At 39.3% G+C, this 15388-nt stretch overlaps 1 protein-coding gene across 3 annotated transcripts in view; it reads left to right on the plus strand.

Moving 5' to 3' along the window:
- Window positions 1-15086, plus strand: part of arhgef18b (rho/rac guanine nucleotide exchange factor (GEF) 18b) — a 37886-nt gene extending 22800 nt beyond the window's left edge. For 2 of the 3 annotated variants that reach the window (XM_067512854.1, XM_067512855.1), the window contains 16 exons: window positions 247-372; window positions 455-572; window positions 665-919; window positions 1101-1177; window positions 1356-1534; window positions 1797-1870; window positions 2035-2217; window positions 2419-2565; window positions 2881-2996; window positions 3722-3790; window positions 3997-4044; window positions 4400-4681; window positions 4841-4990; window positions 9719-10070; window positions 10869-11012; window positions 11495-15086. In XM_067512854.1, coding sequence (XP_067368955.1) covers window positions 247-372; window positions 455-572; window positions 665-919; window positions 1101-1177; window positions 1356-1534; window positions 1797-1870; window positions 2035-2217; window positions 2419-2565; window positions 2881-2996; window positions 3722-3790; window positions 3997-4044; window positions 4400-4681; window positions 4841-4990; window positions 9719-10070; window positions 10869-11012; window positions 11495-11817 — 2643 coding nt within the window. In that variant the 3' untranslated portion in view covers window positions 11818-15086. Of the gene's footprint in view, window positions 1-246; window positions 373-454; window positions 573-664; window positions 920-1100; window positions 1178-1355; window positions 1535-1796; window positions 1871-2034; window positions 2218-2418; window positions 2566-2880; window positions 2997-3721; window positions 3791-3996; window positions 4045-4399; window positions 4682-4840; window positions 5018-9718; window positions 10071-10868; window positions 11013-11494 lie in introns of those variants that run through there. The other variant, XM_067512857.1, reaches the window with a different exon arrangement.
- The last annotated feature ends 302 nt before the right edge of the window (window positions 15087-15388 follow it).

A 15388-nucleotide genomic window follows, 5' to 3' on the forward strand; every position in this document is an offset into this window, starting at 1 on the left:
GGAAGGGAATGAATAATTAATAAAAACATACATTCGTGTTGCACAACACTCTGCATAATTTTCTTTAAATACACCTCGTAACAGAGTTACAAAGTGACAATATGTAACACAAAATATTTGTAAAGAGAATAAAATACCAGTGCCACGATGTAGTATAAGGCCTGCACACAAATACAAGAATGTAGAAACAGAGCATTGAGCCATCTGGGTGACTGAGATGATATTTTACTTTTTTTTTTTTTTCAGTTCTCAGGTGAAATAGGAGAGAGGATGAAGGATAGCTATGGAGATTTCTGTAGTCACCACACTGAGGCTGTCAGTTACTACAAAGAACAGCTGCAGAACCACAAAAAGTTCCAGAATATTATTCGGGTAAGATACCAGATACCAGATGTAATTCCCAGTACCTCTGTAATACAGTATAGTAAAACCTTCTCTTTTTTTGTTTTCTCAGAAAATCAACAACCTTCCCATTGTGCGGAGACTGGGAGTGACCGAGTGTATCCTGTTGGTTACACAGCGAATTACAAAGTACCCAGTATTAGTGGAGCGCATTCTGCACAACACAGAAGGTCCAGCATTTAACATTAATCTATAGCACTAGTGAAGAGTATACTTTTATATTTAAATTTATTAATAAAGTATATAATTTTTCTTTTTCTAGCTGGTACAGAGGAGCATGAGGATCTGACTCGGGCTCTCGGGCTGATCAAAGATACTATTATTCAGGTGGACGCGCTGGTTAATCTCCACGAGAAGACCTCTCGACTCAGAGACATACAGAACAAGATGGAGCCAAAGGCATCTGGAAAAATTAAAGATGGACGAGTGTTTCGCAGGGAAGACCTTGCACCAGGCAGGAGATGGCTGCTTCACGAGGGCACAGTAAACTGGAAAGCTGCTTCTGGCAGGCTCAAAGGTATGATAGGATATAATACATCACTGATCTACTCTCTTGTAGATTAGCAAGAAATCAATCATGGACCTTTACAAGATTAAAAATTAAAACATTTAATGAAGAAACTCATACAATCCTATTATCATCTGCCTTCATTCCAGCTTGCATCTAAAGATATCATATCTGCTTTTTGTCATTCCAGATATTCTTGCAGTGCTGCTGTCAGATGTGTTGCTCTTGCTACAAGAGAAAGATCAGAAATATGTATTTGCTACGGTGGTGAGTAGAAAAACAACATTGTTTTTCAGGAGAATTCTATTTAAAAAGAAATTCTTGATTTCTGTGTTGCTTGGCAGCTCTGTAAATGTCATTTATCAGTTTTTACTGCTAATCAAAATGGATTGCTTTCATGTCTTTTCCCTCCTTCTCCCTCTCCTTGTTATTGTGACCAACCTAGGATAACAAGCCATCAGTGATCTCTCTCCAAAAGCTGATAGTCAGAGAAGTGGCCCATGAGGAGAAAGCCATGTTTCTTATCTGTGCCTCCTCCAATGAGCCAGAGATGTATGAGATCCACACCACTTCCAAGGAGGAGCGAAACACCTGGATGACACACATACGGCAAGCTGTTGAAAGGTAGTTGTAGTTGCACCAAGATAAATTTTATGTGGCTAGGCTGGCAAACACTGACTTGACTATTTGTTCTCAGACCAGATGCCAAAATCACTATGGTTTTCTGAAATTGTGCAGAATGGTTTTAAAGATTTACACATTGTGGAAAGTTTACAACATATTGTAATAATACCAAAATAAAGCTTAATAAAGCCCTTTTTCTGTCTTTTTCCTTTTCTCTCTCCACCTGTATACCTGTACTGGCTTCTGTCCTCCACCGTCTTAGCTGTCCTCATACTGAAGAGAGGCTGTTTAGCGAGGAACAGGAGGCACGAGCTTCTAGGTTGAAAGAATTTCAAGGTAACTACAGATCAAGTAAGCATTGACAGACTTAAAGAAATGAGGAGGTGCTCCTGTATGTTAACCTTATAATTTTTAGAAGTTTATTTGTCTACTTCTGCACATTTTTTTTGGGTTAAAACTTAAGCATGTATATTAAAACCTGATGTTTTTTCTTATGATAGACCAACTGAGCCAGAGAGATGCTGTAATTATGCAGGCTCTTTCTGAGAAGCTGCAGCTTTTTGCTGATATGGCAGAGTCTGTAGGAGGTCTGGAAGATGCTGGTTCACGTTCCAGATTGCTCCTTCGAGGAGACGCCTCAGACCAGCAGGGGGAGACACTGCTCAAGGGGGCAATCACAGAGGGTAAGGCAACGCTGCAGGGAGTGTGCCAGGTGCTTCGTATGCATGGCTCTATGACTCTGTGTGAATTTTACACATAGATTTTGTCAACTTACTGTTGGCGTACTTTTCACTGCAACTCTGTGGTAGCATTGTTAATTATACTGCTCTTCAACTAAACCTTACACTCTGTCCAGCTTTTGAATTATTATCTTTTTTCTTCAGTGGAAAACCTCCAGAATCTGCTACAGTCAGGAGTACGGGAGGAAGCTCCAACCTCCAGACCAGAAGAGGGGGGGGGGTCTGGGGTGCTGCCCCGGCGAGCAGATACATTTGGTGGATATGACAGCAGCCCCACCATCTTCCGTATGAGTGAGTCGCGCATAGTCCATGCCCTAAGAAAGTCTACAAATGGAGTTTAGTGGAGTTGCAGTTGAATATTGTGGCCTTAATGAATTAGGAATACATTTTGAGTCTTTTCAAAACTGGTTATTCCTTTATTTAGTTTTATTTGTTTATATTAGTTCTCTAAGAACCTGTTTCTCAGACATAGTAACTCAAACGGCTATGGGCTCTGTTTTATATTTATATACTGTATGTTGTTTATGTACTGTCTTTCTGTCAATATTCTGTGTATTGCTGTTGCCTAATTGTGTGTGTGTGTTGGTGTTAATATGTCTGCACCAGATGGCAGTGAAAAGAAGAACTTTTCTGGTGAGTCCAGGAGCAGAGACAGAAGCCAGAGAGCCAGCTCTGACCCTCAGCTCAAAGACCTCTGTGGTAGCCACACCCTGGAGCAGACGGTAGATGCTCAACACCCACACGCGCACACGTGCACACACACACACACACACATTAATATATCTTGGCATGAGTCACAATGTTATTTCCTGTAAATAGTAATGACAAGTCCAAGTCATCTGGAAAGTTTCCATGTCTGATGTTTACTGTAAGCCTGTTCTCACAGGTCACTTCATTTATTTATAAACAGAGAAAACCTTGACCAAACACTGTTCTGAACATTGATGTACATTTAGCTTCTAGTAAATACTGGTGCTTGAGAATTAGCAGGCATAACATGTTCCTTACAGCGAGCAGAATTCATACAGACCTTGCACAACTTGTGATTCCACAATTTGTTTTATTATGCAAATTTATATTTTGTTAACCAAATATGAAATGGTGTTTCCTATTGCTCTAAGGGAGGTAGAAAAATTAAAAATGAATTTGATCAGTATTTTACTTCTTATGTTGCTCATCAAATAATTAAATGTTAAATGGAATCTGGGATTTACAACATCTACAATAGACAGAAGATAAGAAAATCATCGTATTTGTGAGTTCTAAATTGTATATCTGATACTGAGGTTTTGTGTACACAAAATACAGCCTTAAATAAATCAAGCAATTACAGTTTAAATTGACTTTACTATAAAAATTTTAAAAAGCATTTTCAGCATCTAAGACATGTGTAGCCATACCAAAGAGTGTGTTGACATGCTGTGTGTCTTGGACTGTTGTTGCTCAGGTTGATGAGACCTGCTGCTCTCCTGCCAGATGGAACCGCATCTGGTCCAATTCCTTCCCTGAAGCTGAGGTAAACTCTCCTTCTGTGATCTACCACCTTGTGCTACACAATGCTGCAGCATTTGGTATTTATAGCCATGCCTGCTTAACTGAAAATATGAATCCATAGGATGTTTGTAATGAAATGTTATATTGTTTGGCTGATGCTGCTAGGTATTTGATTATGATAGTGATGGTTATTTGATTGTGATAACTCTGTCTGTGTCTCTGGTCCAGTTCTTTGACAGAGTGCTGATGCTCTCCCAAAGGCTTTACAGTCTGCAGGTAAGCCCCCTGTACTGTTTATGCTCTATGGGCAAATGTTAAACATGTATAAAAAATAAATAATTTAATATCAATGTGCATGTAACTTATGCAATCACTGGCCACTTTATTAGGTACATCTGTACAATCTAATGCGGTCCGATACAGCGGCTATGCCATTTTTCAGTTTTTAAGTTTAACCTGGCAGATTCTACTCTCTGGTTTATATTGAGGTCATAGTGGGTGGTGGAGTTGTACTGGAGTGCATTATAAGAAGAGGTGTTTCTGAAGTTTTAGCCACCTTATTCATTTAAGTAGGATGGCCAAAGCATTAGCACATGATTAGAGCATGATCATATGTTTCTCTTGCCTTCAGGCCATCATATCACAGCAGGACAGTCAAATCGAGCTGCAGCGGGCTTCCTTGACAGAGCGAGCCTACTTCCCCGGCCGCCAAAGAGGAAATGTGCTCTTGGAGCAAGAAAAACGCCGGACTCTGGCCCTGCAGAGAGAGGAGTTGGCCAGCTTACACAAGCTACAGTCTCAGCACCGGCAGGAGCAGCAACGCTGGGAGAAGGAGAGGGAGAGGCACCGCCAACAAGTCGAGGCCACTGAGACACGGTTTCGGCAAAGAGAGGAGGAGTGCAGACGGCTGGAGGTGAAGTGCCCTGTTTCTTCTGAGGACTGCAGATAACATTTATCAATTTGCAATTATGTCTCATACTTGAATTTCTGGCTCTTTTGCAAAATGCCTAACTTGTTCTGTAGATGTCAGTATTTTACAGAAAGTTTGCAACATTACTCTGTTTTGATACAGGAGCTCTTGGCAAAAGAGAGGGAAGAGCTTGAAATTCAGAGAGAGAAATACCAGCAGGACCTGGAGCGGCTGAGAGAGTCCACCAGAGCAGTTGAGAAAGAAAAGGAACGCCTGGAACACCAGAAGAAGATCAAGAGGAAGACTATTGAGGTGGGGAGTCCAGATCATGACAAATAAGCAAGTAACATTATAAAACATACAAAGATCCAACAAGTGTTTATACTCTCTGTACATATGATTAGCACATTTGCAGATCACAAAACATTTGTCACATGGACCCCCTCAAAAGTAGGTGCCAACAAATGTATAAAAAGGACAAGGTGTTAAAGTGACAGTGAGGCAAATAAGTAATACCATGAACAGTAGTGTTGGTGTTATTACAAGATAAAGTGTCTAAAGGGGCTTTCCATTTTCCTACTTCCTCTTTCTATGTCCCTGTTTCTTTCTTTCAAACCCTGGTGTAGCTTATCTCTCTTCTTGTTGTTGTTTTTTTTCCATCCCATCTGCTGCACATGAATCATGTAATTACCCTTCCAGGGTAAGAGCATCTAAAACAATGAGGTAGTGAGATGCCTAATTTTATATAAAACTCACACATTATTTGCATTTTTAACCTTTTCTTTTGTCTGCTGGCAGTCTCAACAGTTGCACATTAAGTCTGTTTCTGCATATCTCCCTCCTAACATCAGTTTCCTGTTTCATCATATGTAGAATTAACATCTGAAATTGTTGCTTTGTAATTCGTCACATCATCATCATTGCAGTATATTGGAAACACAAATGAGCTGTCAAAGGAACTTTAGGTTCCTGAGTTCAGATCCTCTTAGTAGATGAAAAGAAGCATTGGTTTCAGCACCCGCAATCTGTTTCATAGATGGGCATATAGATAAACACTTACAGCTGAATGCATCTCTAACCACTCGCCCCAACAGTCCACCTACGTAGGGAGCAGTCTTTCTCTTTACCACTCTTTAGCCATTTTTTCTCTCCTTTCCTTCCTGTGTACCCTTACTTATATCCCCCACAGTACAATATGGGCTATTGTTTGTGAGCTTCATGGGAGAGGAATTTTGAGAAGGATCCCCTGACTGTAATTTCATGCTTGGGACAGATCTGTCAAGTAGTTAGAGTGAAGTTCAATCAGCCTTTAGTGGTTTCAGATGCCTGTATCACTGTTGCAGTTTGGTTGATTGGCATTCTCTGCGACAAGCTGAGGAGAACTAAGGCTTTACACTTAGTTTTTTTTTTTGCATTGGACAGATGCTTTTTTTTTTTTTTTAAGTAGAATGGTATGTTTTATCTCAGCACAGACTTAATCCCCCTAATAAACAAGAGCATATAGACTGACATTAAAGTTTGATGTCCAGTTCTCCGTATAGGTAAGAATATGAAATTTTTTTTTTTTAAAGATACAGTAAAACTCCAAACCAAATGTAAAAAGAGTTAATGGACATATTCATTTTGCAATATTTTATCAACAGCATTACAAAAAGAGCTAGAATGTGAGGAGAGCACTGTTGTTTATTTCAAAATAAAAACTGTCTGTTGCAATATTTCTTTATTTTCTGCATTTATCATAAAACATTGTCACAAAATGTCACACTCAGTAACACATTGTCTTACAGTATAAACAAAAAGAAAGGAAATCTTGATATTGACTTGATATTAGTGGAATTATAAAGATAAGTGCTGTTATCTTGTATCTGAGTCACACACATGATCTAGTCATCAGGAAGAGGCCAGGTAAACCACACCCCATGAAAGGCTTGTTCATTCTGACAAGTATTCCCACGTATAACAAAGGCAAAAAAAAAAAATTCAGCTCAATGAGTCAGTGCCTTTTAATTTTTTTCTACTTGTTAGGAAATTAAAAGGTGTCAGTATGTGTACAAACCAGTTAGATGCTTTCAGAGAAGTTATACCATTCATCTGAAAATTTCCCTTCAACTCCACTGATATCATTAATCCCGCTTGTCTATCTGATATTTCTATCTCTGACTGGGTGGTACCTCTTCTTCGTTTTGCATACCAAGCTGTGTAACTGACAGATGACACATTGCTGTTCATTCAAGTCTGAACATGTCCCAAACGTTTTTTGCAACTGCAAGTCCAATTTGTTTTAATTCATATCAGTCTATTGTAACTTTACTCTCAAAATCTTCAGGCATGTGACCTCTTGAAGTCAGATGTCATCAGATTGCACTTTTCTTATTACAGACTGCAGAAGGCAGGCCTTTTAGTTGTACCTAGTACACTTCACAGTGACTCTCAGAAACCGCAGCCTCTGGTCTTGTGCGTCTTGAGCGTCTGGCTGAATGGGCCTAATCTGCTGTGATGAGTAATGCAGAAACTGCATAATTACAGGTCCCTAAATGGGACAGCAATAGTTGAAAAGATTTCTGCGGTTTGTTCGTTTGTTTGTCCCATGGACTGCAAGATAAGAATTGAAGCAGGTCAGATCTCTGCTCTCATGAGTATTCTATTAAATACCCATAGTTAGGTGCATGGTTTGTACACACAGTTCTGTCAGTTGGCTTCTATATGGTTAACTCGGCTCTGGGACTTTCTTAGCTGTGGTTTTGGGAGATGTGGAAGTGATTTGTTCCCTCTCTGTGTCAAACACATCAAACAATCTTTTCATCAGCTCAGGATGACCTCAGCATCTGTTCTAAACGCTGGGCTGATATCAACAAAACTGTAATCTCCGCCAAAAATTAAGTCTTGTCAGCAAACCCATAGGGCTATGGTTAGATCCTTTAAAAAAAACCTGCTTGTGAATTCCTTTTTTAAAATTTGTCAGTGTTTGAACTAGAGTGGGACTAGTTGCGCCATGTCCTAACTTAGGAGGATCTCTCTGATACAGGAATGTATGAATGTAAAGTCATAAAAGTCACATTGAAAAGTCAACAATAACATGCACAGTACAGTAAATGGAAAATGCACTAAAGAAAACCCCCTAGTCCTGTGGCTACTTCCTGATCCTGTTCACTGTGTGTGTGCTCCTGTGTTCTGAAATAAACCCTAATGAATAACTCTTATCATACCCATCAACACCAGATATAACACACATCAAAATGCCTATGCTATCTGTCACCTTAGCTCCTTCCAACCTGTTAGCTGCGCACTGTGTTCAGTGCTATTTGAAATTCATCACAGTCGACAGTTTGCATTTTTCTGTGTGCTTTGTTTATTTTCAGGCATTTATTGTTAAGATATTGGTAATATGTTGAAAGGCTGCATAATAACTTTTATAGATCGATCTGAACCTTACATTCTTAATTGATTGCTTTAGGGCTGAAGATCAACAATGATCTATAAAAAAATCCAATTAAAACTCTTAATGATCAAAATGTGCTCAGCTTATATTTGTGTAATACAGATAAAGGCAGCACATCTTCAGATTTTAAAAGCTGGACTCAGATAAACATATTTGAAGTTTTTGATTGATAAAAGAAAAAGAGGCTGAATATTAAAATGTTAAATGATTAATTCTGCAATGATTAATTCTTGGTTAATAATTAATTAATATATACATTTGCCTTAAATTAGGTCCAAGACACTAATTAATGTAGAAATCATTATTATATAACTCTTACCAAACATCAGACAACCATTATTTACTTTGAACAACTTTACTATGTATGGACTACACAACCTTATTTATTTGATTTTCAATTCAGTATTTTACTAAATGTTTCTGTTCTAGTTCCAGTAAGATTCAGCAGCTAATACCTCCTTAGTGTTCCAGTGCTGTTCAATGTGTAAAAGGCACCACATTGTGCAGAGTTGGAGATGCTTATGATATGAGAGTAACTAAGCAGCTTTATAGGATGAGGGGAACCTGGCTGTATAATTAGCCAGTCTAAGCCTGTCTTTAACTGAAGCCCCTGGAAGGTAGCCAGGGCTAATTGTTTATGTGCTGTCAGTCAAGGTTCTTTGTGCTTTGCAGCTTCCGCACGTTTTACTGCCCTGGAAACTTGCTGTTTATGCCACTAAAAGCTGTTCACCTCGTTCTGGGAACAATGGAACATCTGTGTGCCAAGAGCACAGAGAGAAAAATGATGGAGGGGAAGAAGTAAGGCAGGTATGGGGGACTTTCTGTAGGACCCCCCTCTGTCTTGGGTTTTTTCCTTTATGCCTTGCTGTTGCAGCAGGAAAGTCTAAAGAGTCTAAAGACAAAACTCCATTGTTGTAGAAGTTCTCATCAATCTCGTTGAATGCAGATTGGATGATAATATTGACTCGTCTCTAGATAATCTTTCCCTCAGTGTAGTAATGAAGTGACAATGCACTCACTGTCTTTACCCACTGATGTCATGAGAGCCATTTTCTTGTTCTCCTGCTTGTCTACCAGCTCTGCCTGTTTAGTTAGACACACCTTTATGTGTGCAGGCACTATTAAGGGTTTATGTTTCTGTGTGTTTGTGTGTGTGTGTGTGTGTGTGTGTGTGTGCGGACACATTGTCCTTGAGCCTCTTGGAACACATCAAAAGCCTGTTGCCAAACTTACTGTGTACTCAGCAGAAAGACTCACATGTGTTTCTGATTCCCTCTTTAGACCATAAATACCCTGCTCCTCAACAGATTGTGTTTCCTCTTCTTCATCAAACAGACAATTTATAGTGTGTATCTCTGTGTGTGTTTCTGTTCTTTCACACATAACCAACAGTGCAGGCTGCTTATACACACACACGTAAATATAACGTTCCACATCTCTGATTCAAACTGAATCCAGCCACAAATGTAGATAATTACAGTGCGGAGATGGGAAGTCATATTTTGTGAACTTAAAACTGTCTTCTACGATGATGTTTGCAACAACTGAAGGAGACGCCAGTCACTTCTCAGCAATAAGATCCATTCTTTTTCCTCCTCCAGGTGGCTCCTATGTCTTGCAGTCTAAACGGGGAACTGCTCGTCTCCTCAGGCCTCACCAGCTCCAGCTCCACCAGTATTTCAGACTTGCCCCAGAAGCCCCTAGTGCGTTCCAGTCTGTCAGTATCACCCGCTGACTATCCAGAACGCCCCGAAGTGATGTTGCGGCGGGAGACAGGCTCTACCACTCTCCCACTGAAGACAGAAGTGCCACTCCATCTTTTCAGCACCACTAACCAGCAGCACAAACTAGTTGGGGTGCAGCAGCAGATCCCCACCAAACTGGCCACCTTCAGCAGTGGCAAAGGGAAGGCAGGCAAGAGTAGCAAGGCTTCGCATCGTACTGACAGCACAGGTAAAGAGGTGTAATCAGCTGGTGGCCATCTTGATACCTAACGATACCCACATGTTGAATCAGCATACATACAGAACCCAACATCCAATGTAATTTTGAGTTGTTCTCAAAACAACTCAAAACTGTTGCCAGTTATGTAAAACACTTTTAAATGAAGTGCCTTAGTTAATGCCAGGGCTTCAAGTCTGCACTTGTTTTTGGTCAAAGTAAAGATATTGTGTGCAGTAATGTAACAGTAAAGGCCAGGTAAAGGTGGACTGTGTGACTCATGTTAAGAATGGCCTACTTCTTCATGTGGGCTACATCATCATTTTGTTTGATATTTTGGGTTTCTTTACTAAAAGAACATGTCTGCAGTTTAACGGGTGACAACTTATATTCAAAAGTATTATAAAACACTTAAATACAGCCCTTTAAACTGTTTTAAAGTGTTAGATTGAGGTTCATCTTAGTGATGCAGGTGATTGTATTTTTTTGTTCTTTTTCACTGCAGCATTTAAAAACTGACTCTGAGTCACTGATATCCAAGCCATCTGTGCCTGACATGAGTTTGACCTGATCGGTATAGTTAAAGTGTTTCATTAAGATTACATCAGCTTGCTGTAATCTTAATTAATCTTAATTGGGTTAGATCTCTGAAATATCAAATAGAGACCTTTAAGGCAAGGCAAGTTAATTCCTGTTTACCAATGGATTCAGATTTAACATTGAAATCCCCTTCTGGACCTGTTTGTTTTGTGTTTACATGTCGCCCTTTCCCCCTTCCACTCCTCCCACGGGTTTCCTCCCTCCTCTTAGCCTCAGTAGATATGAAGCAGATGCTGCCTTTGAAACTATCTGCAAGAGAAGACAACGCCCTCAAACCCAAGTGCTCTAGCAGCCCCCACCAGCAACTCCCACTGTCAGCACCTACTCAGCCTCAGTCCGTGCAACATCAAGCAGGTACCCTCCTGCTCACATTTTATGCACACACATATGCATCGTCATTTGCTTTGTTAGGACAAACCCAAATACTATCCCCTTCTGTCTGTTTTTGCCTGGTGCATTATTAAAGTTGGTTCTCACAGACACTAACATTACACATGCATTCTCCACCTGGGCAAACCCGACCCCACCCGATCACAATCCTCTTTCTAAAGCTGCCTTCTTGCCCAACCTCACCCTGTGTAAACAACTACCAATTAAACATACTGACCTGTGATTGATGGCAGACTGAACTGCTGACACAAACATTTGACACTTTGATCCTGTAGCCTCACAATTAGCTCTAACAAAAAACACCAACAGAATTTCTGGCAGATAAATTGCAGTTAGGTTGAGTTAGACCAACAGTATTAAACAGACACAAATGACTGATCTAACCAGTATGATTTATGTAATGTTGGAGTAGTTTTCTAAAACCCTTTCCTTTGTATCACTGACAGATCAACTCAGTCCTCCAGACAGCACTGGATCAGACACCCAGTCCACCACCTCCATCAGCACCTCCCACCCAGCAAATGTTCAGAAGCCCCCTATGCCACCTCCACAGTCCCATCCTCAGGCTTCCATGCACCCTCTCATCATTCCCCCCCACTCACAGAGCACTGGATCCCTCCAGTTTCAGCCCCACATGCAGCCACAGGGCCTTGGTTCAAACACCCAGGCTCATGTCCAGCTAAATCAAGGGATGACCCACAGTCATAGCATGCCACCACCCTACAAGGTCACAGAAGACCACAATAAGGAGGATGTCATCTTCTTCTAAACTCCAGTTTGCTGCCCTCAGTTTGAGAAATTATGACATAAATGAAGCTATACAATAATGAATTGTGGCATCACCCTCACTCAACCACAAGGGCCATTGCATACATGCGATAATTGATCATTATAGTTGTTATTGATTGATGAAAGAAAAAAATCACAAATTTTATTCAAACAAAAAGGACTTGTTTTGTAACTGTTCTTTTTTTATTATTCTTTCTACACTTACTTTGCTATCAAGTACGAGACAGAACCTTTCGTAAAACAAAGGCTTCTTCAGTGAAAATGTTTAAATGAAGTTAAAACAATCCAAAGACTTTAGCTGCAAGTGCCAAATGTATTTTGACACAAAGAAGCAAAGAAAGACCAGGTGCATGTCAGGAGACTCTGGTCAGGCCGGTTAGTGCAGCATGAAAAGCAAGCAGGGATGAAGCCCTGGCATTAATTGTTTCCACTGGACCTTGACACACAAGAAATGATACAGCAGGGACTCGGACGTGATCCAACCTTTAATACATAAGCAGTCTGCTTGATGTTTCATTTGCACAGTATAAATATTCATCCATTCTAGACTTGTGAATGAACTTTTATGGATTCACTGTGTATTGTTTGATTACACTGTTTCTTTTAATACAGAAGGGCAACGATTAATTACATCTTTAGCATTGCCACTGGTTTTGAAACTTAACTTGTATTTGGTCAGCACAGAATGTTTCCAGGTTGTTGTGCTTGAATCATTCATTTCAATGAAACAACAGTTTAGATATTGGCAAGTTTTACTATTTTTCCATCTAATGCAGGGTGAGACAAACGCTGAGGGTAAAATTAATTGTGCTACCAAACCTAATATTATTCATATTTTAAAAAGCTTATGTCATGCATTTTTGTTTCTGTGATGAGTCAAACCTTGATCTCCTGTGACAGATAATTGGGTACATTTGAGTGTGGACTTAAATTTGCGTACAACTTTTAAGGTCTATTTATATTTCCTAGACTTGTGGTTGAGCTGTTATTGATCCAATTAGACTCCCAGGAAACTGGCCGAACTTGGCTAGATTTGGCATCACTCATACCTACAGCATACAGACTTTAAAAGGCCTCAATGAGTTTGTCACACCCTAGGTTAAATTTCCCAACAACTATTTGTTTAAGAAATGTTTCTGTTGTCAAGTATGAAACTCTAGGGTACACTTCATGCTGTATGCTGTTTTTAAGCATCCACGTTTAATTTTTAATTGCTTCATCTTTTTATACAGTGGCAAAGAAAAGAGAAATGTGTGAGAATAATTGCCTTGCAATTTGATCCACTTTGTACATATTTTTCAACCAAGTTCAAAGCTTGTGTCTCTTGTACGGTGTACAGTTTGTCAGAATCGAGATGTCGGTTTCATTCACGGCCTTCGGGTCCCATGGACAGCATGTTTATTGATTGCTGGTGACACTTCATTAGCCAGGTCTTAAATCTATGTGCCTCACAGAAGTGGAGCAACACAAGGACTGTCTGCTGTGTTCTAATATTTTTTCATCTTCATCTTTCTTTACTGAACAAATACAGAACTATGAATCACTCATTTATGTATTTTTTGTGTGGAACATATCAGAGGAGCTTTTGTCTTTGTCCAAATAAGCTGGTAGGTTTTCTGATTGTTTATGTATATTGTTGTACATATTGTGTGTGTGTGTGTGTGTGTGTGACCTGCACTGACTGCCCTCCACCTCCTTTATTACATATTTGACATGAATCAAGGTTACAATGTAGCCAAAAGTCTGTCTGCGCATATTTGTATATACTGTGCACTTGAAATATACACATGGATGGTGTATGTACAAAACAGTACAACTTTAAACTCTTGTCAGTTTCTGAAAACACAATCAGTCTTTGTTGTAAATGAATTGAAATTGAAGTTATGTATGATTGATCAGCTGATGTTTGTTTGTGTTGTAGCATTGAAGTCAAGGTGCACTGTCTGTGGTCTTTCTCCTGCTATTCATGAGTAATGTGTTGCCAAGAATACGCAGCAGTCATAAAAAGTAAATTGTGCTTTTTATCAGTCGTGTAGACCAAAGAGACTTTCGGCTGACTGGGTTTCTTTCTGTGCTTATATATGAAGGATAGATGACACTGTGCTGGTTCTGTTGTTGTCCACAAAGTTTTATTACTTGTAAAAACATCTTACGGAGTGTGTCCGTAAGAAGTCTGTTTGAGGCACAGTATAGTCCAGCTCATATCCTGCTCACACACAAATAATTATAATATTTTTAACAAACCCAAACAATATAATAAATGGGCATACTTGCTTATAGTGCCACATCCTAACTATAGCAGGCTTTATATTTTCCCTTGATCAGTAGATGAGCTCATCTGTGTTGGCTAGTTAGTTTGGATGTGAACATACTTTATGTGGTTTTTATTGGGTGTAAACCCATTTAAAGATGAAACACTTTTCCAGACTTTTAACAAAGCAAATCCAAATTAAACTCTTCCCTACTTGCCTACTTACTCCTTTCCCAGAGCTTTCAACTCGTATGTTCTTTTGCAGACTACTTGGCTTGACTCAGCCAAAGTTATTGATAGCATGATAGCTACTGTGCTTGTATCGTTAAAAGCACCTGGAAAAAGAAGCTTGACTATCCGTTGGGATTGGTTTGTAAAACAAACTTTCACTTTCATGTTTGTGCATTTTCTGTAGTGTTATGTTAGCAGAAAAACTGGTGTAAGAGCACTTTAGTCCTGCTCCTGGTACGAGACTTTTCTCTCTGGTTTATGAAGGACCTGAATAGTCGAGGTGGACACTGTTTGAATCCACTCAATTCTTAAATGTTGTTTAGCTGTACTGAACTGCTTTTTGCTCTGCACCAGTCAGTGACATCATTGTGTGTGTTAATTTTAACTGTTAACAGAAACACAAAGACAACATTTGTAACCAAGTTGTTTCCAGTTGTGTTTTCCATTCGCACACAATCATACACACATATTGGACCTGTAATGTGTAAATAATAGTACATATTTTACTTCATTGGCCAATTTTACACTAGTCACTTTGGATAGTAGTATACTTGAAGAGGAACGTGAATGTTTATAATTGCTATTATTATTATTATTTTTATTATTATTATTGTCTGTGAACTTTTATTTACTATGAGCTGTCTTATTTGTAGCACACAGCAAAACCTTGATACCATTTAATTTCATTCACTGTAAGACATTGGAACAACCCGTGGACACAAACTGCTGCCTTAGAGAGAATTTAGTAATAAAAGGTCTTGAAATGATTTTGTCTGTGCTTTTATTGTGTTTATGACTTCTTAAATCATATTCGAAAAAGGATAATTATTTTGGTTTGTTGCATATTTGGATCCTTGCTGCTTAGGAAAAAAAGTCAAGCATGGGGTAAATAATTCCCATTTGTGTACATTTGTATTTACAAGGATTTGCTCTTTTTTCCCCCTCATCAGAAACCACATGAATGTATAACATGCTGTATAATTCTGACTCATTATTTAGATTTCTATTCACTGCTCATCAAAATAATCCTGACCACCCAATTAGCTAGCACCCTAGCCACTCCTCAGTG

The sequence above is a fragment of the Channa argus genome, chromosome 8 (genome assembly GCF_033026475.1).
Source record: "Channa argus isolate prfri chromosome 8, Channa argus male v1.0, whole genome shotgun sequence".
Taxonomy (NCBI): Eukaryota; Metazoa; Chordata; class Actinopteri; order Anabantiformes; family Channidae; genus Channa; species Channa argus.